Below are 26335 nucleotides of genomic sequence, written 5' to 3'. Positions count from 1 at the left end.
AATCAAATTTTCTTCTGAATAAAGGAGACTATAAATATAACTACTTGTGAAGTTTTGTCTCATGCAAATAACCTTGTCTTTTCTTTTTCAAATGATCTTTTAGGTTCATCTGTCTCCAAGTGCAGATGCGTCGTATTCTCCAAGCCAACATGTATCTCTTAATATGGCAACTGAGTCAAATTCCTGGGTGGCTTTATCAGCAGTGGACAGTGCTATATATGGAGTCCAGAGAAGAGCCAAGAAACCTCTGGAAAGAGTTAAGTGGTGCATGGCCTTGGTTGCTGGGTCTTGGGGTGGCTCTGTATAATGCTTCACAAAGTGTGGCCCCAAGGGTAGGTTGTGGGGAAGAATTAGGGAAGACTGGATCTGCTCTTCTGTAAATATACTCAAAACAATGGCTCTTAGGAAGGTAAGCTATCCTCATGTTAGTCTCTAAAACATTGATTCATCCTTTTTTGTTTTTCCAAGTGTAGCATATGACCATAATGGCAATTATATTCCTGGGGCAAAAGTGCCATCAATTTGGACGATTTTGAGATTGAACCTGGAGGCGGGGGGCTTTATAAAGTGACAGCATAATGGAAGACTGGATAGGCAGCCTATGGAGACTTTTCTGTTTTTTGTTTTCTTTTTTACTCTCATTAAAATCTGGAACAAAAGAATGTGAGAATTAATTCACTTCCCCTAAGTTCCCATTTATCTCCCCTATGCCCTGCTAACTATTTTGTAGGCTTGAGTTTCTTTGAACAAAAAACAAAGATAACTATACAGTTAAAACCATTCAGAAAAGAAAAAAAAAAAACATTTGGGATCAAAATTAAAACTGGAATAAGCTTCCCCAAACAAGTTCTCACCCACTTAGAACCTAGAGCCTTCTTCCTCTAAACATAAGAGGTTGTGCTCATTTCTTTTTAGCAACTTAAAAATTAATTTGTCTGTTAATTTAGTCATTCATGCATTTATTTATTTGTTTGTTTGTTTGGATCTTATATTGACCACAGCATTCATTCTATGTCCAACACACCATGGGTTAGTTCCTAAGAATCTTCTCACCAAAGCGTAAAACTTAGTTCTTGTTTTAATATTGAATGTGTGTGTATTTATAAATATAAAAGGACACACTAAAATAATGAAGTTGGGAAATCTGGTCTTTGGCTGTTTGACAGATGAACGATGGCCTGATTTGTTCTACCCATGTGACAGCCAGTACCTTTAATTCTTCAGGGAAACAATTTATACATCTAAGTAGACTCCACATTTTGCCTTGAGTTAATTCCTAAGAATTATTAAATTAGCTAACCACCTCTGGACAGGTATTTCAAGTCTTAGAGACGAGCGACCTGGGCTGTGGGGCAGGTGGTGGCCGCAACAATGCAGATGTATTCCATCTGGCTGGACTCCTCTTTCTCACCAACGCAAATGTAGATGACACCCGAGAAGATGGTAAAATGTTCAGCTTTTTTTTTTGGTTTATTCTTCAAAATGATTACTGAAATTTACATTGATCAATTCACATTGATACCATTTTTGTAATTGTCTTCCACAAATTCTCTACACTGATCTTAGAGAGACATGACTACGTAATACCCCAGTACAAAATGTTTTACTGGCCATCAAGATAAAGTACAAAATCTTTAGTGTAGTCCTCAGGGATCTTCCACGGTCTTCTCCCCAGCTCTCTCCAATTATCTTTTGTCTTGCTCTATCTTACCTGAGGTTTAAGCTGTGCAGACCCAAGTGTAGTTCTAGGGGTGGCTCTCTGCTATTTTATTTTATACCTTTAGGCCTTTCCCCATCAGGACTGCTTTCCCTTGTATTATCCTGGAGAAGCCAATAAAAGAATCCCCTCCTCAATAAGGTTTCTTCCCCATACAGAATTGATCATTCCCTCCTCCTTTCACAGAGAGAATACTGTGGGGACTAGCTCTATTTATAAGTAACACAGTAGCAGGGCATCACTGAATATTCTTCCATTTCGTTATGTATTTTGCCTCAGCCAATGCACTGTGAGCTCTTGAAGGACAAGGACCACATCTTAATCATATTCTTTCTGTGGCTATAAAACTGTTCATAATTATATTTGACCTGTTATTCATAATAACAGAGCACAAAGAGCAAATAATAAAAGTAGCATACCCAACAAAAACTTTGCTCACTTTAAATGCTTAGATATTTCTCTGTAATCAGTGGGTCAAAGAGGTTGCAGGATTCAAAGCCAAACTTGGATCAAACAAGTCAAACTAGAGGACACTAGATCATGAGCTCCTCTAAGGTAAGATAAATGTTAAGATGTATTGTGCACGGTGCCTAGTCAAACACAGGCTCTCAGAATTTGTGGAATACATGAATGACTTATGAATGTTTTAAGTACTTAAATAATTTCATGGAATTTTCTTTTTTGTCATTTTAACTCTTTTTTCCTTCTTCTTCTTCCCCTCCTCCTTCTCCTCCTCCTCCTTCTCCTTTTCCTTCTTCCTCCTCCTCCTCCTCCTCTTCTTCTTCTTCTTCTTCTTCGTCTTCTTTTCTTCTTCTTCTTCTTCTTCTTCTTCTTCTTCTTCTTCTTCTTGTCTTCTTCTTCTTGTCTTCTTCTTCTTGTCTTCTTCTTCTTGTCTTCTTCTTTTTCTTCTCCTTCTTCTTCTTCTTCTTCTTCTCCTTCTCCTTCTCCTTCTCCTTCTCCTTCTTCTCCTCCTTCTCCTTCTCCTTCTCCTTCTTCTTCCTTTAACAGATAAGCCCTGCAAAGAAATTCTCAGGCCAAAGAGAATGCTACAAAAGAAAATACAGGAGGAAGGTACTCTAAAAGTTTGATGCAATTATAAAAAGGTTATGATCCTATTATTCAAAAGCTGGAGAGAACGAACCATTATCTAATTATTCCTAATCCAAATGGGATGGATGAAAAGAAAGATATGTACAGATGTCTTAGCTTACCTCTCTCAGAAATATTAATCCAAATAACTCTACAACTTCATTTGGCATAACCTCAGTCTGAGGAAAATAAGTATTATTTCTATCTCTAAAGTTAAAAGGTTAACTTTTTACTTGTTACAAATATTTCCTCTGCATAGACTTCATTTGGCAATTAAAATTATATTCTTCCATTTTCTTCTGACCAAAATCATGATTTGATTAACTTTGGAGTGTACCTAGAAACCTATTTCTTCTATTCCGTGTATTTAACAGCTGATAGTATTTTGGATTATTCTTTGGGAAATCAGTCTAACAGAAATTATTTTTGAACAATTATTTAAATGGAAATATGATCACTGGTGATATTAAAAGAGGAAGAATGTTGAACTGAAAGTCGGTGGCCAGAGTTCAACTAATAATCATGCTTAGGGTAAGATAAGAATTCCTGGGGCGCCTGGGTGGCGCAGTCGGTTAAGCGTCCGACTTCAGCCAGGTCACGATCTCGCGGTCCGTGAGTTCGAGCCCCGCGTCAGGCTCTGGGCTGATGGCTCAGAGCCTGGAGCCTGTTTCCGATTCTGTGTCTCCCTCTCTCTCTGCCCCTCCCCCGTTCATGCTCTGTCTCTCTCTGTCCCAAAAATAAATAAACGTGGAAAAAAAAAAATTTAAAAGAATTCCTTCCATCTATATAGGAGTTATTTTATTTAATTTTTTTTCAACGTTTATTTATTTTTGGGACAGAGAGAGACAGAGCATGAACGGGGGAGGGGCAGAGAGAGAGGGAGACACAGAATCGGAAACAGGCTCCAGGCTCTGAGCCATCAGCCCAGAGCCTGACGCGGGGCTCGAACTCACGGACCGCGAGATCGTGACCTGGCTGAAGTCGGACGCTTAACCGACTGCGCCACCCAGGCGCCCCTATAGAAGTTATTTTAATTCCAACCCTAGTTCTAAGTTCTAACAATATGAAAGACACTGAGTAGTTTGGGCACTTATGATAAAATATGAGCACTTATTGGGACGCCTGTGTGGCTCAGTTGGTTAAGTGTCCAACTTCGGCTCAGGTCACGATCTCATGGTTGGTGAGTTCAAGCCCCAAGGCGAGCTCTGTGCTCACAGCTCAGAGCCTGGAGCCTGCTTCAGATTCTGTGTCTCCCTCTCCCTCTGCACCGCCACCCCCCCACCTCATGCTCTGTCTCTCTCTCTCAAAAATAAATAAACATTAAAAAATTTTTATTCATATTCATTTTTATACATTCAAATTTATATTCGTTAAAAATATTTTTTTAAATATTAGCTCTTACGATGCCACCAGTGGAGTTCCACAAACCACATCCTATAAGAAAAGTTTTAAAAAGCAGGATATGTGGCTTAAAGAAGGAAGCACTTATACAGTGCTGATAGCCATCTTCAAATATTTGAAGGCTTCTCCATTAACTTATTTCACTCAAAGGGTGCTGAACCCAAGGTGCCAGTGTCAAAAGTCAGTATTTAGCTTAATTGCAAGAAGCTCTTTAAACATTTAATATGAATGAGAATGATCTGCCTTATGAGACCACATTCTCCCCATTCCTGGAGTACCCAGCCGAGTGTGGGGGGTCACTCACCTAGCCTTGGCTGTTGCTAGGGGTCCAGGGGTGGGGGCAGGGTCATGTGGCCGTAGACCCAAGGACCCCTCAGGATCCCTTCTGAACCTGGGATGCTACGACTCTGTGCATAATCAAGGACATTTGCATCGTTACTATTTCAGTTGCTAAATACAAACACACAGTATTGAAGAAATGTTGCTATGACGGAGCCTACCGTAATGAAGATGAGGACTGTGAGCAGCGTGCTGCCCGCATTACGATAGGTCCCAGATGCGTCAGGATCTTCAAGGAATGTTGTTTTATCGCAAAGAAGCACCGTGATGAGGATCCTCTTAAAAACATCCAGCTGGGAAGGCTGCGTGAGTTTGACATTTTCTATCAGAATTTTGCTCAGTATGGGGAATCTTGTGTGATCCTGTTCTGCTAAAAAAAGGACAGTTTTCATGTTTTATTTAAAATTGAAATTAGACTGGGGCTCCTGGGTGGCTCAGTCAGTTAAGCGGCCAACTTTGGCTCAAGTCACTATCTCACAGTTCATGAGTTTGAGCCCCACGTTGGGCTCTGTGCTGACATCTGGGAGCCTGGAGTGTGTTTTAGATTCTGGGTCTCCCTCTCTCTCTAACCCCTCCCCTGCTCATGCTCTCTCTCTCTCTCTCTCTGCCCCTCCCCTGCTCATGCTCTCTCTCTCTCTCTCCCCCTCTCTCTCAAAAATAAATAAACATAAAAAAAGAACAAAATTTTTAATTGAAATTAGGAAAAAAAAATGCCCATTAGAAGAAAATCAGTTATTGTTTTGGGGAATCAAAGGAGGCATATGTAGTAGAGAACAGAGCACACAGGGCCACAGTCAAGACCCAAGGGCAAGTGTAAGGCCAGCTCTTTCTATAAACTTGAATCATTATGTATCTCCTCTGAGCCTCAACCTCCTCATTTTTAAAGCAAGAAGTGTAGGCTGAGATGATCTCCAACATGCCTTTGAGTTCTAGAATTCTAGGGTTCTGTGATATTACAACCATTAAAAATTTTGTTGATGCCTATGTTGACCAAATATAGCAAACAATTTCTAAACCTAGCATGAGGTTAAGTGTACTTATACAAAAGATTAAATCTTCCATTTCAATAAAATATATTTTCAGGATTTAGAAAACTCTCATTGATATGTTTCCAGAACTTTCAGGACTTTCATTGCATCTATATCTAATCAAAACAAAAGGAACAAAAGCAGAATGACAGCTCCTGTTTTCAGAATCTGTTTCTCTTAACAGTGTGTCTTAAACAGCGTCCATCCAATGGATATATTTCTGCAAACGTAAATTTTTGTGGTCATTTCTTAAAAACCGTGTTATTAGATATATTTAGGTTGTTTTCAGATGTTTGCTTTTTTCAAGGAGCATTTTCACAAGCCACCTAGTACATATATTTTTCATTGTCCGGTTTTTCAACTATAATCATCTGGTTTGGCTTCCACTGCATGGAACTGAGTTTCTGCTATTGCCCCCAATCCACCCCACCTCTCTGGTGCTCCGCTCTGCCCCTCATTCTAGACAGGTTGGCCTCCCAAAACTCCTATGGGTTTTGCAACTCTGCAAAGGTCTACTTGGGTTTCTTTCCCTGCTCTGCAGCCTAAAAACTGCCTGCAGACAGTAAACCTGAACAATTTCAGGGTTCACCAACCCAGTGTCCCTTCTCTCAGGAATCATGGCCCTGGGTCACTTATGCTCTAATGTCTGAAAACTGTTGTTTTACATAACGTGCCTGGTGTTTTTAGTTCCTGGGGTTTTTTTCTTTCTTGATTTTTTTTTTTTTAAGGCAAAAGAGTAACTCTTATCAGTGCATCTTGGACAGAAGCAGAAATTCTGTCCATTTTATTAAGGGAAGTAGAAATAAATTTCCCTTAGGTAAACCTTCTTTATTTTATAATATAAACACAATTACTGTAATAGTAAAAATGCAAATAACTTTATAGATTGATGAGTATCTTCTATAATCTCAGGAACACTAAACACTTAGCAATTTAAGAAACAAATCATTGAAGATATTTTTGTGCTTTATTTGTTCTCTCAGTACTATTAGTGGAGAAATTCCAAGACCTTTAAAGTTCTATTTTGTGGGGCGCCCGGATGGCTCAGCCCATTAAACGTCCAACTTCAGCTCAGGTCACGATCTCACGGTTCATGAGTTCAAGCCTTGCATTGGGCTCTGTGCTGACAGTGCAGAGCCTGCTTGGGATTCTCTCTCTCCTCTCTCTCTCTGCGCCTACCCTGCTTGCACCCTCTCTTTCTCAAAATAAATGAATGAACTTTATTAAAAAATAAATAAAGTTCTATTTTGGGGGGCACCTGGGTGGCTCACTTGGTTAAGCGTCTGACTGGCTCAGGTCATGATCTTACGGTTTGTGGGTTCAAGCCCTGTGTTGGGCTCTGGGCTGACAGCTCAGAGCCTGGGGCCTGCTTCAGATTCTGTGTCTCCCTCTTTCTCTGTCCCTTCCCTGCTTGCTTTCTGTCTCTCTCTCTCTCTCTCTCTCTCAAAAATAAATAAGCATTAAAAAAAATTAATAAAGCTCTATTTGAAAATCACTAAACAAAATGTTTCATTGACCTTTCAGAAAGTATTTAAGTTATAGATTAATGTCTGTCCACGTTTTAAAATTTGGCTCTAAATAAAATGCATGTTGTTTTTTCATAATCACATATACTTTTTCCCCCCAGATATAAAGACCCTGTTACCAGTGAGCAAGCCAGAAATAAGGAGCTATTTTCCAGAAAGCTGGTTATGGGAAGTTCATCATGTCCCCAGAAGGTATTATACTTCTTTGACTTTCCTCTGAAAAATGTGGGAAAATGCAAATATTATGGCCAAAAATCTGGAAACTACCCATTTCCCAATAGTTTATTTAAGAGTTAAGGCAATATTACCATTTGGTTAAATTTTGTTTTATTTGCTTTACCTTTTTTTTTTTTTTTTTTTTTTTTTAACTGTGTGCTTTGCTCTAGTCATTACTTCCAGGACAAAATTAACTCTTGGTAAGGAAGGGTACTATTCTATTTAATTTCATCCCGCTTCAGTAAGCCTTTGCTCAAATGTGTGCTATATGCTGCAGTGAGCAGCCGTCATCTTGTCTTGTCTTTTCTTTTCTGTTCTTTCTTTCTTCTTTTTCTTCTTCTTCTCCCTCTTCTTTTTTTTGGGGGGGCGGGGAGAGAGCAGGGAAGAGACAGATAGAGAAAGAGAGAGAGAATCCCAAGCAGGCTCCATGCTGACAGTGCAGAGCCCGACACGGGGCTCAAACTCACAAACCCTGAGATCATGACCTGAGCTGAAATCAAGAGTCAGATGCTTAACTAACTGAGCCACCCAGGTGCCCCATTTTATTTATTTATTTATTTATTTATTTATTTATTTATTTATTTATATTTATTTTTGTGACAGAGAGAGAGAGAGAGAACAGAGGAGAGGCAGAGAGAGAATTAAGCAGGCATTTTCATCCTGAAATATCTGTATTAGAAAATAAATACTGATTAATAAGAAGAAAGATTCTCCTCTTGTTTTTCAACACACTCTTAGGGAATGCCTACTCTATCCCAGGCACTGGAAACAGTGATGAACAGTGCTGAGTCCCTGAGCATCACTGTTCCTTGGGGGCTCAAAGCATCGACTTTTCAAGCCCCAAGGCCCAACACTGGCATCAGTCTTAAAATGGGTCTCCTCGTCTCTACCCTCGTCTTCTCTAATTTTCCCTCCACAGTGTCACCCATTGCAGCTGACATTCCCCCAGGGCTAGCACTTCCTCTGGTAAGCCTTCCCACCACTCTCCCCCACCCTATCAGTGACTGGGGTAATTACCCCTCCCAATCAACCCTGTTGCCTATATCATACAGTGTTATAATGGCCTGTCTACCTGCTGTCTCCCACATGAGAAGGATTCTTTCAGGGCAAAGACTAAATTCAGATTACTGTTTTATATTCCAGACCTGGCATAGGGTCCAGCTTGTTAGAGGCACTCAAATAAATGTGTTGAATCAATGCACACTGGCTCTGAACTTTTTAAATGATTTATTGGTACAGTTATTACAATGAACTACAATGTATTTACTTAACTGTTTCTTCTACTAGACTATAAACTATTTGAGAATAGGTTTTTATCTCATAAGTGCTGCATATTCAGTATTTAGTGCTATGCCTGACTCAAAGTTGGTGGACAACAGCTGTTTGTTGGATCAAAGAAATAAATGTATAAGCTTAATCTTAATCAGAATTTTTTCATTATGGGGGCACCTGGGTGGCTCAGTCGGTGGGGCATCTGACTCTTGAGTTCAGCTCAGGTCATGCACGGTTCAGGATTGGGCCCTAGTCGAGCTCCATGTTGACACAGCAGAGCCTGTTTGGGATTCTCTCTACCTCCCGCCCCCACCCCGCCCTCTCTCCCTAAATATATATTAAAAAAAGAAATTCTTAGTTATGTTGACTTTGTTATGAGCACCGTTAAGATGCATTACCTTTCTTCCCTATTTTAGAACATAGCACATGATAAATATTTTTTCTGTATGTTTTGAGTTTGCAGTGTTTCCAAGGCATCTTTCTGAATTTGAATTCTCATACAAGTGAAATATTTAAAAACAAGCAACAAGTAGGAGAGTTAATGAATCTATTTTTCTGGTTTGATTTTTCCTTAACACCTGATGTCATTTTGCTTTATTGTGAATTTTTTCTTTCTTCTAAAATAGTAGGCAGCAAACATTCTGTTTAGCGAATGGGGGCAAATTGGGCTACTCAATGTTTCACTGTGTTTGAATATTAACACATTAATTTTCAGAAGCCAATTGCAATTTGTGCTACCTGATTCTCTAACTACCTGGGAAATTCAAGGTGTTGGCATTTCAAATAGTGGTAAGCAAACTTAAGTTGTATGCTCATTTAAGGAGTGATTTTGTTAGCAAAATGTGGTTTTTTTGTTATAATTTATAAACTCACCCAGGACTTCAGTGGTGTCATTTGTTAAATATCTTTTTAATATACTACAAAAAGACTTGGATATGCCCATATCTCTGACCATATTGACGAGCATTTTATAAATGCTAATGTCCATTTCCCATTTCCTTTGTTTTTCTCAGTGACTGGGAGCTTGAGTAGAGTTAGAAGCAAATCTATTACTTTTCCCTTGGGCTAATTCCCTTTTGTGGTGATTTAGTGGAGGTACTTTATAAATCACTTCAGGGTTGGTTTCATCTGTTTGTATTTTTTATTTCTTTAAAATCGTGGTTTCCACAATCAAAATTTTATACCTATTAAATAGAGCCAATAATGCATATCCAAAAAGAGATTTGGTACTTGAGTTGATAAACATCCTCATGCCTTAAATAGAATTAAATATTTGTTGGAGAAATGAAGTTTTCTGTTAATACCAACAATTATTGAAATAAAGATCAATGAGTGGAAAATTCAAGGACATGACAGTACAGAGAAAAATACGATACAGTATTCCTTTTTCCTTGAAGGAAAGCAATTCTTAGACGTAGTAGTACTAATAAGGCATTAATAGGAATTCCCTAATATGCCTCTACTTTGCTTTCCCTTTGGACCAAAGGTATATGTGTTGCTGATACTCTCAAGGCACAGGTGTTCAAAGATGTCTTCCTGGAAATGAATATACCATATTCTGTTGTACGAGGGGAGCAGATCCAGTTGAAAGGAACTGTTTACAACTATAGAATGTCTGGTATGCGGGTGAGTAGGTATTTATGGTATGTTCAGATAAATGGAAAAAGGAAGAATTCTCTGATTTTATATGAATTCTATTCATGGAATGATCACATACACACACAAAAACACAAAAATTCAGCTCAGTGAAGGGATGAAGAAAGGCAGACTTAAGACACGTATTCTTATAACTCCAATTTAAAGAAGAATACAAGTCTGTAAGATAATCAGTATACTGTGGAGGCTCAGAGAAAGGGCTTCACAGGCAGTTCATTTATGTCCCTGGATTCTGAGTTTCTTCATCATCTTGCATCTAACAGCCCTTTCCTTCTCTCTGTCTTTACCAGTCATGCTCATCTTTGCTTTGTAGATGTCTGGGTCCCCTCTGAAAGGTATTTCAGACATCGCACCGTTACTTTGTAGCTACAGGTCTGCACATCACTGAAACCTCCAATCCCTTGACTTCGTCACTCCTCTGTTATCCATTAGCCCTCTGCTGTCTTTACTTCGCTCCTTGTTCAGGTTAGAATCCATAAACTACCACTATAATCATAAACCACACTAGTTAAAGTCATGTTAATTCCCTTAATTCTCTCTCACTCCTGGGTACACTCCCTGAAAAACTCCAACCATGGTTGGACCCACCATTTCTCTTCCTTTTGCCAGCACACAGCTAAATAGAGAATTACACAATAGGGTGACTGATTTCATTTGAAAATCACAGTCACAAAACTTTATATGGGAACTCAGTGTGTCCAAAAATCTAACTATAGTTTTTATTTATTTTTTTAAATTTATGTATTATTTAATTTACATCCAAGTTAGTTAGCATATGGTGCAACAGTGATTACAGGAGTAGATTCCTGAATGCCCCTTACCCATTTAGCCCATCCCCCCTCCCCAAACCCCTCCAGTAACCCTGTTTGTTCTCTATATTTAAGAGTCTTTTATGTTTTGTCCCCTTCCCTGTTTTTATATCATTTTTGTTTCCTTTCTCTTATGTTCATCTGTTTTGTATTTTAAATTCCTCATATGAGTGAAGTCATATATTTGTCTTTCTCTGACTAATTTTGCTTAGCATGATACCCTCCAGTTCCATCCACATAATAACTATATTTTTTAAAAAGCTCTAATTTCATTCTCAGCGGTTTCCAAAAAGTTTGCTTACATGCTCTCTAAATGCTGAGGGGAAAGCTATGTACCCCATTGACATATTTTGAATTAGCTTCTAAAATTGTTTATCATAAGTTCAAAAAATATGCTAATCTATAACTTTTGGAATATTTAAATATTAATATTTTAATGAAATGGTTATATCAAATTTCTAAATGTATATAGCAGAATCTAAATGCCATAAAATTCCATTTTAATATACCCAAATAAACTGTAATTACCAACAGATTAAATACCAATTCCTCTGTGAACACATATTTCCATTTCACTCTCCTAATGTTGTATATGCTATGCTTGAATGTTTCCTATTGATCACCCTCATACTATGATGCAAAAAAAGTAGATATTTGAAATCAAAATATTTTTTTAAGTTTATTTATTTATTTTGAGGGAGAGAGAGCATGAGCAGGGTAGGGGCAGAGGCAGAGAAAGAGAGACAGTGAGCACAAGCTGTGCGGGAGCAGAGAGAGGGAGAGAGAGACAATCCCAAGCAGGCTCCACACTGTCAGCATGGAGCCCAATGTGGGCTAGAACTCATGAGCCATGAGATCAAGACCCAAGCCGAAACCAAGATTAACCAACTGAGCCACCCAGGTGCCACTGACATTGAAATATATTTAAATTCTATGATTATATAAGACCCCAAGTGTCAAGTAATTGCTTGAGGATTTAGTTTAAATTGTATAAGGATTTTGATACACATTTCTCCTCTGCCTTAGAATCTAAGGGATTATTTAACACTGTAAAAATATCAGGGAGAGTTTGTATCCAGACAAACATGGTCCAGGCATACTTTCCTTATCATAAAGTGTTTTAATGTAACTGTTTACTGGTGATATTTCAGTTCTGTGTTAAAATGTCTACGGTGGAGGGAATCTGTACATCCGGAAGCCAAGCCATTGGCCACCAGGGCATAAATCCCTCCAAATGTCTGTCCCAGAGAGTAGAAGGTTCCTCCAGTCATTTGGTGACCTTCAGCGTGCTTCCCCTGGAAATCGGCCTCCACAACATCAACTTTTCACTGGAGACTTCACTTGGAAAAGAAATCTTAGTAAAAACATTACGAGTGGTGGTAAGAAAAATACGCTTTTTCTGATTCTTTTTAAAAACACTTTTTTCACAGAAAGGGAATTAAGAGTACATTTAACCGTGATGAGCACTGAGTAATGTATAGAATTGTTGAATCATTATATTGTACACCTGGAACTAATATAATGATGTATGTTGATTACACTGGAATTAAAATTTTTAAAAAGAAAGGAAAAGAACAATAACAACAAAAAAACCCAACTTTTTTCAGTCTGAAAAAAAATGTTAGCAACTTATCACTAAGTGGTTCAGAAAGAACACAGAGAAGAATAATGTAAATGTAATAAAATGGTAACATTTGTGGGAAACTGGGGGGGAGGTTATCTCAGATTTTTTTTTTACTATTATCATAACTTTTCCTTAAGTCTGACATAGTGTTTTAAAATGTAAAGAAAACAATGATACTTGCTTATTGTAGAAAATATAGAATACTGAAAAACCACAGAGAAGAAAATTAAATCACTGATAACTCCCACACCCAGAGATATACAGCTTTAACAATTTGGTATATAGCCTTTCAAGCTTTTTCCCCCTAGCACATTCAGAAGGTCTTAAAATCTATGTGCCAGACATTATGCCAGGTATTGGAGATATAACAGTAGATAAGATACAGCCCATGCATTTACAGTTTAGGATTTATAGTCTACAGAAATTTCCCATTTACAAATGAGTAAACAGGGTAAAAAAGAAAACTATCATTTATTAAAGTACTATTTACCCACACAGTCTGTTGAGTATTTTCATGTTATTTTACTAAGATTAAGATTCTCACCAAGAGTCACATGGCTAGTTAATGACAGAACTGGGCCTTCTTGGGTCTTCATTCTCTGATTTCTGTTTTAAGCCATGAAATCACTTCAGTAAACATGTACTGACCTATTTTGTCCAAGGCATGCTCTATGCATCCTTGCATGGTGTTTCCATGCACAGACTCTGAAGACAGGCTCTCTGGGTTTGAATCCTGGCTCCACTGCTTACAAGCGGTGTGACATTGGATAAGTTTCTTGATTTCTCTATGTGTCATTTTCCTCATCTATCAAACGGGAGTAATAATATCATCTACTTCATAGAGTATTTTTTTAGGTTAAATGAGCTAATACATACAAAGCACTTAGATCAATTACCTGGCTTATAATAACTTCTATTTACGTATTTGCTCTATTATGAAAATAGCCAGAAAATCTTATCCTTGCATGTATGAATGTAAATATTTAAGCATATTTGGCCTTTAAAAAAATGATTTTTCAATCAGAAAGTGGTCATGTTGATCCAAGAATTCAGGTCATATAAATTTAATTATGTTGTTTTGTCATTTGAAGGGGGCATCCAAAATCCAGTGAACAAATTAAGTTACAGTTAAATGAGGAACAAGTTAACTGAGGGAGTTAAGTTTAATTATATTCTTGACTGAATGTTTTCTGCCTTTTTAGCCAGAAGGTGTCAAAAAGGAAAGTTATGCTGGTGTTACTCTGGACCCAAGGGGTATTTATGGTAGGCAAAATGATTTTGTATTTTATATGTTATCTTTTGCCCTAGAAATTCAAGTGTATAGGTAACCTGAAACACTGTTTTTTAAAATGTTAATTGTCTGGGGGTGCCTGGATGGCTCAGTTGGTTGAGCAACCGACTTCGGCTCAGGTCACGATCTCACGATCTCACAATTTGTGAGTTCGAGCCCCACGTCGGGCTCTGTGCTGGTAGTGCGGAGCCTGGATCCTGCTTCAGATTCTGTGTCTCCCTCTCTCTCTGCCCCTCTCCTGCTTGCACTCTGTCTCTCAAAAATAAACATTAAAAAAAATTTTTTAATGTTAATTGTCTGGGATCAGAAATACCACTTCTTAGTTCATTGACATTCTTGATAGCATGTGTTATACTGTAATCTGAACGTGTTTAGAACAAAGAAAAATAATTCCATTAGTTTTAGTGCAAAGCATTGAAATAGTAATAATTGCATGATTTCTCTTATATATTAGTCATTTTGTATCTATCACAATAATAATTTACAATACCTTCCTATAGAGCCATCAACCCAAAGAACACCTAAGAAAAAGTCATCTATGTGCTAATTTAACATGCATGATGTGAAAACACAAAAATGCTGATTAATCACTTAACTAACCCATTCCTCGTTGTTCCTGCTTCCCTGATTTTACCCATCAATAAAGATATTCTGAATCTTCTCACAGTTAGAATTTTGCAAACATTTGAGCATCTAATCAAGGCCTAAGTATATACATACATGAAATAAATATGTAAATATAAATACTTATATTTATAATATATATATGAAATTTAGAATGTGTTCAACTAACAATTCTTTTCAACAACAAAGAAGACAGCCTTCCATAGTCTTTAGTAAATGGTTAAAATTTACCTTATTATTGCATCGAATCATTTTCCTTTTCTTTCAGTGATATAGCAATGAGAAAAAAAGTTTACTTACACATCAAGAAAGCCATTTCCTCTGAGAAAGCAAAGAATTCAGACGTTTACATTTAAATCAGCTGAGAATCATAAGCATACTAAGGATGACTTCAACAGAGTAACAAAAAGAAAAATTCATCCTACATGCATATGCTAATTTTTTTCTTTAATTTTATCTTCCCATAGACCTTCTTCCAGCCTGTCCATTGTGAAGGATCTGTGGGTAGAGATATTACAAATCCTGAGGTTTGGGGCCTCGTGCAGTTAAATCAAGCCTCAGAGCCACTGTGTCCTTTGGCTTTCCTTCCTTTGTACCTTTAATGCCTCCTGTACCCAAAATGGCCCTGTCTTACACATCCCAGGCGTGGACATCAGGGCCACAAGATGGGAATGATCTTTTATCTGGAGATAAATCTCTCCATCAAAAATCTTGATCAAATATATAATATGTCTATGTCTCTTTCCAATCTTGGCATCTGATTTTTTCCCTTATTGTTTGAGACAATTTAGATTTAAGCAGCTTTGTTACTTTCTGGAGAGCTAAATAGGGTAAAGATGACAAGTAATTCTGTCCAGTTGAGTTTGGAGATTTTATTAAATACTTCCAATATTTATATATTGGAATTTCTATACCAGTATGATACTTTATAGAATTCCATTTTTTAAGTGTTTATTTATTTATTTATTTATTTATTTATTTATTTATTTATTTTTGAGAGAGAAAGAGAGAGAGTGTGAGCTGGGGAGGGGCAGAGAGAAAGAGAAAGAAAATCCCAAGCAGGCTCTGCACTGACAGAGGCAGGGCTCCAACTCACAAACCTTGAGATCATGACCTGGGCCGAAGTCTGACGCTTAACTGACTGAGCCACCCAGATGCCCCTAAAATTCCATTAAAAAATAAAAAGGCTAAGATGTATTTGGAAAAGTAAATGGACAATAACATCACTGAAAATTTGAAAAACTATATGTCAGTGAGGGAGAAGGAAGTGTCAGAGCAAATTGTAAAGTAATTAAAATTGCATGACATCAGCTTAAAATGAGAACTAAATTTGGAAACTCAGTCCCACGAGCCCTCATCTTGACTTCCTGCTTTCTCTCCCCAATGAGCCCTTTGCCTCCAAATCCTTTCTTCCCTCGGCTGCAGGGAGCCCGTCTCGCCCTCCTCTCTTCCTGGCACACCACATCGTTGGCGGTCAGGGCAGGCCCCTCTCGTGTTTTCTCCCTGCATTGCTGACCCCTGCTCTTAGTTCCATTCTCTTCCTGGCATGCACTCAAATCCTCGTCTACATCCTATTCTATGTCGCAAGTTTGTAAATTCAACACTCTGTCTTAAAGAAATAGTCACTGCTTCTTACATAGTGTCTCGGAGTCTATTCCACCACAGTCTTTCTTAGAGACAGATTTTCCACCACCATAAACCATGCTGAACATCCTTACACTTCTCCCTTTACAAATCCGCATCAGCCTCTAGCTGGACTGTATATCCAGAAGTGTGACCCCTGGGTCAAAGGGCATACATATCCTGAATATTATTTACGGCTGTCATATCGGTCTTCAGAACCACTGTGCTGCTTTCAGATCCACCAGCATTGCATAAAGCTTGTCATCTGCCTATATCCTTACCAACACTTGGTATTATTACCTGCATCTATAAAATGTGCCGCTTGGGCATACAATATCTCGTTGTTTTAATGTGGAGTCTTCTGATTACAAATGATTTTTAACCTTTCTCCATATGTTTATGGGCCATTTGCGCTTCCTATTCTGTGAATTACCTATTCTTATCTTTTGCCCTATTTCCTATTTGCCATTTGGGTTTTCTTGTCTATTGATTTTTGTCTCTGATGTGCTTGCTTTGGTAGCACATATACTAAGATTTTTGTCCCTGGTGTACTTTTTTGAGCAATAATTTTAACAGGAATCCTTTACTCTGATACGGTCAAATTCATTATAATTTTACCTTAAGGCTGTTATATATTTGGGGGGTAATCTTTAAGAAGTCTTTCCCCACCCTTAGTTCACAAAGATAATGTTGTATCCTATTGGTTTTACAGATTTAACTCGTAAATGTTTTAATCTCTCTGGCATCTACCTTTTTTTTTTTTTTTACAATTTTTCTAATGTTTATTTAGTTTTGAGAGAGACAGAGCACAAGTGGGGGAGGTGCAGAGAGAAAAGGAGACACAGAATCCAAAGCAGCTCCAGGCTCTGAGCTGTCAGCACAGAGCCTGACGCAGGGCTCAAACTCAGGAACTGTGATCCCTATCTGAGCTGAAGTAGGATGCTTAACCGACTGTGCCTCCCAGGGGCCCCACCTCTGGCATCCAGCTTCTTATGTGATGTCTTGATGAGTCTTCTATCATGCTTTCTGACAAAGAGTAAAATTGACTTCTCTTAGTTTTAGTTTTCTCTTCTGTACCTTTTCCATCTGGGAGCACAGTTGCTAATGAGAATTGAGATAGTCAAGGGTGGGCATCAGTGGAAAAATAGTGGGGGATCGAATCTAGATAATTTCAGAGAGCCTACTGTCATTAAGTACAATGTATTGAGCATGAACTGTTTGCCAGGCTCTTTGTCTGTATTACTTTCGCCCTCATAAAAACCCTTGGAGGAAAATGTGATTGCCTCTGTTGAACTGAGGAGCACAGTGAGGCATAGAAAGCTGAAGTGTCCTGCCCAGTGTCACGTATAGAGTGAGCTCCTTCTGAACCCCATGCTCTTTCAACCACACCACAAACCTCTTAAATGTCTTCACTGAGTTTTATTTCAATATTATATCCTCGGCATTTATTAAAGGTTAGTGAAGAAAGAAGTTACCTGAGGAACATTCCTGTCTCTTCTGCAAAGTCCTCTGGCTTGTCCATTGAATGGCAAAAGGTCACTATTGTCTGTTAACATCTGCCCTGTGCCAGGGACTGTGCTAAATGCTGGGATTACAACATTTAATAAGAGATGGTTCCTGTCCTCAGAGCTTTCTTGGAAAGACGATAGTGTGTGTGTGTGTGGGGGGGGGGGGTCTCTTTGTGGTGACTGCTGTGGGCTCTGCAGTAAAACTTCCTGAGCTCAGATCCAAGCCCCATCTGCACAGCTCTGTGACCTTGAGCAAGTTGCTTTCCAAACCTCAGTTTCCTCATCTATAAAATAAAAATAATGACAATAGACTTGGCATACAGGATTGTTGTAAGATCCAGTATAACAATGCATTTAAGAGCTCGGCAGAGTGCTTGTTCTACCAATAGAATGATAAATGTCATTTTTGTGAAATAAACCAACGATTAAAGTAGAAAAATGCTCTGATACAGGTATGCTAAAACTCTGTTATTGCTCATAGAGCAAAAGTGTCTAAGTTAAATCAAGCGAGATTGGAAAGAATTTCAGGGCATGTTTCCCAAAGGAGATAATCTCATGTACCCTTGACTAAGGAATTACTTTAGTTATTTTTAGCTTTCAGTTCTGAGAATAATTTTCTCTCTTTGGACAAAACGGCGTGCTCCTTTTTTCTGGTGGATAAAATTTATATATCCTATTTATTTCCTATCTTGTAATGACCAGGAAGCTTACAGTTAAATTGAATGCTCTATTTAAAGAGATTATATAAGCCTAGGGTTTGATAAAAATCCTTGATTATTTTTAATTTCCTTTTTAGACTTTAATGTTATTATAAAAGAGTCTTTTAAAACAATTCCTTGGAAGCTGGTATATTATAAATAATCTGCTACTGGTGCTCCCTCAAGAATTCTGTGTAAATCCAATAATTTTTTTAAATGTTTATTTATTTATTTTGAGAGAGAGAGGGAGGGAGGGGCAGAGAGAGAGCCCAATGCAGAACTCAATGTCATGAACCATGGGATCACGAACTAAGCCAAAATCAAGAGTCAGATGCTTAACTAGCTGATCCGCCCAACCACCCCAATCTAATTTTTTTTTTTTTTAATTTTCAGGTGTCGTTAGTAGACGAAAAGAGTTCCCATACAGGATACCGTTAGATTTGGTCCCCAAAACAAAAGTCAAAAGGATCGTGAGCGTAAAAGGTAAATTGACATATGCCATTTTTATTTCTCATTTCACTTTATGCTTCGCACTACCATCAAATATCCTCGTGATTATTCTGTTTCTCCTCCTCTCTCCTCAGCAGCATATACAAATCCATCTCTACCCCTTCCACCTTCAAACCTCCAACCACTTTTCCAACCATCTTCTTCCACTGGCCTGATTTAAATAGAGGTTCATGCTCCCATGATGGAGGGTGGGGGGCTGTCATTGACCCAAAGACTTCTCTAAAACTTTCCATGATCTTAGTGACCACTCTTGCACCAGACAAGGCTCTTCGACATACACGTGGCCTCACCAGGGGTGCACTGCTCTACTGAAACACAACATCAGTCCCAAAGGGGTTCTCTTCCTTCTGGTACATTGGCGGAAGGGGAAGCTTTGGTGGGCTTTCCCTCATCCCTAGCCTTTATAAGTCAATAACATATCATTAAAATAATAGAATGTCCTGACTACATTTTAGCTCAGAGAGAGCCCTGGACTCACAGAATGTTAGTACTGGAGAAAACTTTTAAGTTTATTTATTTATTTTGAGAGAGAGAGAGTGTGCAAGTGAGTGTGAGGGTGGGAAGGGCAGAGAGAGAGAGAGAGAGAGAGAGAGAGAGAATCCCAAGCAGGCTCCACGCTATCAGCACCGACACAGGGCTCAATCTCACAAAACTTGAGATCATGACCTGAGCTGAAATCAAGAGTCAGATGTTTAGGGGCACATGGGTGGCTCAGTCGGTTAAGCTTCCAACTTCGGCTCAGGTCATGATCTTGTAGTACATGAGTTCAAGCCCCGCATCGGGCTCTGTGCTGACAGCTCAGAGCCTAGAGCCTGCTTTGGATTCTGTCTGTCTGTATGTCTGTCTTTCTCTCTCTTTATTTATCTCAAAAATAAATAAACATTAAAAGAAAAAAAAAGTCAGATGTTTAACAGACTGAGCTACCCAGGCACCCCAGGGAACAACTTTTCTAATCATGTGCGATCCTATTGGATGTGTAAATACTGGTTTGCCCAACATTGCATGGTGAGTTATGGACAAAGCCCTCACAGTCCAGGCTTTTGCTTTCCTTTGTGGGAGCAATTGATTAATAGGGTCTACAAGCTGTAGATGTCTAAAGCTATCAGGTTGAACGACAACTAATTTTCCATGTCCTCTATGCAGTAATCTGCCCACTACATTATACCATCTTACCACCATATTTGAGTGGTTATTTTTAAGACTATTCTTCATGTTTCTTTCTTTTTTGTTTTAATTTTTTAAATGTATTTTATTTTAAAGAGAGAGCAGGGGAGGGGCAGAGAGAGAATCTTAAGCAGGCTCTATGTTCAGTGCAGAGCCCCAGGTGGGGCTCAATCCCATGACCCTGGGATCATGACCTGAGACAAAATCAAGAGTCGGACACTCAGTCACCTGAGCCACCCGGGTGCTCCTTGGTGTTTCTTTTAAATCCATATTCCTGACCAGATCTTTTTTGTCTCTCCCCAGCTAAGAAGGAATTCAATTGCTTAGATAAAAAGGAAAGAACAGAGAGAGTTGCTCTTCTCTGTATTTAAAAAAAAATTTTTTTTTAATTTTAGTGTTTATTTTTGAGAGAGAGAGAGAGACAGAGTGTGTGGGGGGGAGGGGGAGAGAAAGAGAGAGGGAGACACAGATCCTAAAGCAGGCTCCAGGCTCTGAACTGTCAGCACAGAGCTCGACATGGGGCTCAAATTCATGAATCATGAAATCATGACCTGAGCCGAAGTTGGACGCTTAACCTACTGAGCCACCCAGACACCCCAAGTCTGCTCTCTGTTTAAAATACACCATTACTCAGAAGTTGATAGCAATTGATTTCGTCTACCTTGAGTTTTTGTTTGTTTGTCTATTACAGGACTGCTTATAGGAGAGGTCATGTCTACAGTTCTGAGTCAGGAAGGCATTGACATTCTTACCCACCTCCCCAAGGGGAATGCAGAAGCAGAACTGATGAGCATTGTCCCAGTATTCTATGTTTTTCACTACCTGGAAGCAGGAAACAATTGGAACATTTTTTCTACTAATTCACTTATTCAAAAACAGAACCTGAGGAAAAAATTAAAAGAAGGTAAAAAAAAAAATCCATTTTACACATTATACCTAAAGATCTTGTGGTTCTTAAACCAATGGTGCCATTAAACCAATATATAATTTTATGAATTATACAAACACATGATTGTAAAAGCATTTCTACAAAAAGAGAATCGTGAGGTAGATGCAACTACATAAATAAACACTATTTTCTGTAGCATTTTGGCTTAACTTACCAAAATGCCTGGACGAGAGACAAGACATCTGCCTTCCAACCTCTACAGAGCACTTCCTTACTTCTTGAATGACCTCAGAATGTTCTACTTGATAATTCCCCATTCAAGCAGTTCACATACTTCTTTTGAGAAATTTAACGTTGGCCACAGAGCACATGCGTGCTGCCCAACACCGAAGGAAGTTTACCATTCCCAGGAGCTAATAAAGCACTCTGTGAGTAGAGATAGAGGTCAGTGAAGCACTGTGTTCTTTCTCTGGTGCCTCGTAGGGATGGTGAGCATCATGTCCTACAGAAATGCTGACTCTTCTTACAGCATGTGGAAGGGTGGCAGTGCTAGCACTTGGTGAGTATAAAGGTTTTGATTTGCATTTTCATAAAATGGTTGCCTAACTAACTAAAGAATAACAGTCTTAATGGAAAGTTCATTCATCCAGTTGCTCAGGCTAAAAGTCTAGTAATTTTTCATTGCCCTCTTTCTCTTACAAGCCACATCCGATCCAGCAAATACTTTTGGCTGTACCTTCAAAACATATCCTGAAGTTGGCTGCTTCTCACCAACCCCATCACACCATCCTGGTCCAAGCCACTCTTGTTTGTTTGTTTGTTTGTTTCTTTCTTTCTTTCTTTTTCTAACTTTATTTAAATCCAAGTTAGTTAACATATAGTGTAATAATGGTTTCAGGAGTAGAATTTAGTGATTCATCACTTATGTACGACCCCCAGTGCTCATCCCAACAAGTGCCCTCCTTAATGCCCATCCCCTCACCCACCTCCCCTCCAACAACCCTCAGTTTGTTCTCTGTATTCAAGTGTCTCTCATGGTTTGCCTCCCTCTCTGTTTTTATCTGAATTTTCCTTCCCTTCCCCTATGTTCATCTGTTGTGTTTCTTAAATTCCACATATGAGTGAAATCATACAATATTTATTCTTCTCTGACTGACTTAATTTGCTTAGCATGATACACTCTAGTTCCATCCATGTTGTTGCAAATGGCAAGATTTCATTCTTTTTGATGACCAAGTAATATATCATTTCTTACCTGGGTTATTGCACTAGCCTCCCCTTGTCTTTTGTCTTCAGCCCTTGCCCTTCTTTGTCTATGCTGAACACAGCTGCTGGAGTGACCCTGTTAAAACATAAGTTAGGTCACATCACTCGAAATGGTTCAGGAGCTTCCCAACTTACCGTGGGTAAAAACCAGACTTCTTACTGTGAACTACCCTACCTGGTCTGGCCTCACCTCACCTCTCCAACTGCATCCCTCACTTCTCTCTTTTATTCCACGCAAGCCCTACTGGCCTCTTTGATGTTCCTTGAACCTAGAGGGATGCTTCCACTTTAGGGCCTCTGCACTGACTGTTCCCTCTGTCTGAGATGCTCCTCCCCAGGCATCAGTGCCTAGTTCCCTTACCTCCCTCAGGTCTTTACCAAAAGTCACCTTCTCAGCGAGGCCTCTGCTAATCATTCTAATCTCATTCTCATCCCAACATTTCATCCCAAGCTTTCCTTTTCTCCTTAAAATTTGTCACTAACATTCTTACTTATCTCACGTGTAGTCTATCTTGCCACTAGAATGTACTCTCCACATGGGCAGTTCCAAGTGTTCTTTGTGCCTGGTACATGCCTGACACATAGCAGGTGCTCACGAAGTGCTTATTTAGTGAAGCATGATAACCTCCTTATTTCTGATGATTTGAAGGAAAGACCATTGAAATTAATTGAAAGGCTATAAGGCAATCTGCTTTCAAAAAAATGCTATCATGTGCTGACGAAATATTTAATGAAAACATGGTGTTCCAGGTGCCTTGTAGATTCAACTGTGTGAAACACTTTTAAGGATCTGACAATCTACGGGGCGCCTGGGTGGCTCAGTCTGTCGAGTGTCCAACTTTTGCTCAGGTCATGATCTCACGGTTCATGGGTTCTGTGCTGACAGCTTGGAGCCTGGAGCCTGCTTCCAATTCTGTGTCTCCTTCCCTCTCTGCCCCTCCCCTGCTCACACTCTGTCCTCTCTCTCTCAAAAATAAATAAACATTAAAAAATTAAAAAAAAAGAACTTTACAATCTGGAATAACTGACTTTTATATTATGCCCTTTTAACTACTGACAGTCCCCAGGATTTCATTCTTGACCCTCTTATTTTCTGTAGTTTCTCATTGTGCAATCTCATCCTAACCCATGATTTCCATAATTTCTACACAGGTGATTCCCTAATTAATGTCTCAAGGCCTAACTTTTTTCCTAAGCTCCAGATCCATATTTCTAGGGATCTGGGAATCAAAGCCCTTCAAACATAATCCATGCCAAATTCATTCTTTTGTTTTTGTTTCCTTAATATGTGGGCAGCAATACTCTATACTAAAGCTTGAATCTTCCCTTTCCTTTTTGTTCTATATCCAATCAGTGATCAAGTCCCATGGATTGTACCTTAGAAGTGGGTCTAACCATGTGTGGGTGGCACATTTTAAAATTTTTTTTTTCAACGTTTATTTATTTTCGGGACAGAGAGAGACAGAGCATGAATGGGGGAGGGGCAGAGAGAGAGGGAGACACAGAATCGGAAACAGGCTCCAGGCTCTGAGCCATCAGCCCAGAGCCTGACGCGGGGCTCGAACTCACGGACCGCGAGATCGTGACCTGGCTGAAGTCGGACGCTTAACCGACTGCGCCACCCAGGCGCCCCTGGGTGGCACATTTTAAAAGACACATAGACCCCTGGAACATGCTGACTGGAGGATACCAACCAGGATGCAAGGGGTTGGTGTTGGTGAGACTGGAAACCAGCACAGCAGCAGCTGGGGACTAAATGCCTGGAGAACAGAAAATCCCCTTTCCCCCCAGAAGATACAATAACCTCTCAGTAGACACCTCTCAGTAAATACCTCTCAAGAGTTCTAGGCAAGCCTGAGTTCAGCCAGAAACACAGAAATATTTGGGTACTTTCCCAGACCCAACTCTACAAGTTCCTTGAGAGAAACATACACACAGAAGAAAATGGTCAGTACCTGAATACTTTCAAAATATTTTTTTGAGAAATATAAGGAAGATACAAAAAAAAGTACGTAGAATAATGCATCATTCCTTGTAGAAAGAAAAATGAAAATAAATTTCTTAAGTGAGGGTGAAAGTCAAGTGGGCTGACTTTCAAAAGCACCTGAGGGGCCGAAGAGTGGGCAGCTCTTGGCAGCTCGGAGAGAGAGAACGGGAGCGGGAGGAGGGAGGAGAGGCGTTGTGGGCTTATGAATCAGATACTCTTACGTATTCTTTGAGAGATCTTAGTAAAGACTGACGTTGCTTCAAAAAGCAAAAACAAAACAAAACAAAAAAACCAACTCACCTCAGTAATCATGATAGCTCAAGCTTCCTTGTGAGGTGGTGAGTTCTGCATCAGTGGCATGGCTCAAGGAGAAGCGAGGCAAACACTCCCATGAATGTTGGGGAGGAAAATTCAGGCTTTGGACAAGACTTTAGATTAGACAGCTTTACCCATTTTACAACCTAGAGTTTTAGGATTTTGCTCCTCAATGTCTCAAGTTCATGTGTCCACGCCCTGACTCAAAACTATTTGCTTCACCACTATTGTCTTTAACTTTAGAGTAATTTTGTTTTTAATCATCAGGCACCACTTTTTAGTTTGTGTGCTGGTCAACAATACTGCAATCACAAAAGATGTGCTGTTCACATTTGTCGACTGAATGCTTTTGGAGATCTTCCTAAAATCTTCTCTTCCTCTGTGCAATGGTGACAACTTACTTCAGAACTGTATGATTAAAAATATTATTTTCTTTTAAAGAATAAATATTGTATTAACTAAAACACACTATAAATTGGGAGCCCATAGGGATTGAACATCTAAATATTCGTCATGTGATTTTGTCTTAAAGGTTAACAGCCTTTGCTTTAAGAGTGCTTGGACAACTAAATAAATACATAGAACAGAACCAAAATTCAATTTGTAATACTTTATTGTGGCTGGTGGAGAATTGTCAACTAGAAAATGGATCTTTCAAGGAGAATTCAGACTATCAACCAATAAAATTACAGGTAAGGAAACCAAGTATACAGATTAGCAACAGTTTAATTTACAAGTTTGAGTTTTGTTCTCATCCTATTTTAGGAGTTTCAAGAAGAGAAAACATACGTAACCCTTTAAGAAACTCCTGTCATGTACAAGCAAAGAATATGAAAGTTCAGAAAATTCAGTATAGGTCACATGAGTGATGTCTTTGACATCATCTTGTGTAACAGGCATTGGTGGCTCACGGGGTGTAAGTGCTAGAGATCTCAGAACAGGTAAAATGTACTAATATGTCCCCACACCCTTGGTAGAGAACCTGTATGTGAAGTTCAGAGCCCTCTTACAGGTCAAGGCTGCAAGATGTTGTCATGAAAGGCGAGACTCTATTTACATCCTGTTAGTAAGAGAGATTGGGGTCAGTTTGTTAAACTGCAACAAAGTGTTGTTTAAGGTTAGAATCTACTTATAAACTTGAATTACAAAGCAATTATAGTATCTCTCCAAAATGTCATTACAGTATCTTCTGCTCCTTAGAATGTTCCTTTAAGATTCAACAGCCTTTATTTTATTTTGTTTTATTTTATTTTATTTTATTTTATTTTATTTTATTTTATTTTATTTTATTTTATTTTATTTTTTGCCTGCCCTAACCCAATCCCTCCCTGGCTAACATGGGGCTCATAATGGTACTCTGCTGCACCAATAGCAGATTAGGACTCCCACAAGAAATGGAGGGCAACTGACACCATGCAGGTGCTATTTGAAGAGTAAAATACTACAACAATGTTTTACTTAAGATGCCCACCTATCCATCCATCCATCCATCCATCCATCCATCCATCTATCCTTATTTATTCAACAACCATTCACTGAGCACCTAATACAGGCAAGGGTCTATTTTGAGCACAATCTGGGAGGAGGTGTGGGAAGGATGGCCTGCCACAGAGAAGCTCACACACTGGTAAGGAAAGTAGGCTCTACATACTCACAACACTAATCTACATATAACTGTGTGTGTTCATTTATTCATACGAGAAACACTTACTGAATGGGAACTAAGGGCTGCATGGTAGAGACACAACAGTGAACTAAACTAATGTGGTCGCTGAGGCCATAA

General features: G+C 39.0%; 1 protein-coding gene across 1 annotated transcript in view; it reads left to right on the top strand.

The window, feature by feature from the left end:
• Positions 1-26335, top strand: part of LOC112865031 (complement C5) — an 86392-nt gene that overhangs the window by 31547 nt on the left and 28510 nt on the right. Inside the window, exons 14-26 of the mRNA XM_025931246.2 lie at positions 104-256; positions 1314-1443; positions 2726-2788; positions 4655-4852; positions 7202-7292; positions 9304-9377; positions 10075-10214; positions 12205-12432; positions 13880-13940; positions 18815-18904; positions 20787-20999; positions 21468-21543; positions 25085-25244. Coding sequence (XP_025787031.2) covers positions 104-256; positions 1314-1443; positions 2726-2788; positions 4655-4852; positions 7202-7292; positions 9304-9377; positions 10075-10214; positions 12205-12432; positions 13880-13940; positions 18815-18904; positions 20787-20999; positions 21468-21543; positions 25085-25244 — 1677 coding nt within the window. The remainder of the gene's footprint in view (positions 1-103; positions 257-1313; positions 1444-2725; positions 2789-4654; positions 4853-7201; positions 7293-9303; positions 9378-10074; positions 10215-12204; positions 12433-13879; positions 13941-18814; positions 18905-20786; positions 21000-21467; positions 21544-25084; positions 25245-26335) is intronic.

Source organism: Puma concolor, chromosome D4, assembly GCF_028749965.1.
Source record: "Puma concolor isolate L17-30 chromosome D4, mPumCon1.1.hap2, whole genome shotgun sequence".
Taxonomy (NCBI): Eukaryota; Metazoa; Chordata; class Mammalia; order Carnivora; family Felidae; genus Puma; species Puma concolor.
The sequence above is the reverse complement of the archived record's forward strand: the minus strand, read 5'-3'. Positions and strand labels throughout refer to the sequence as shown.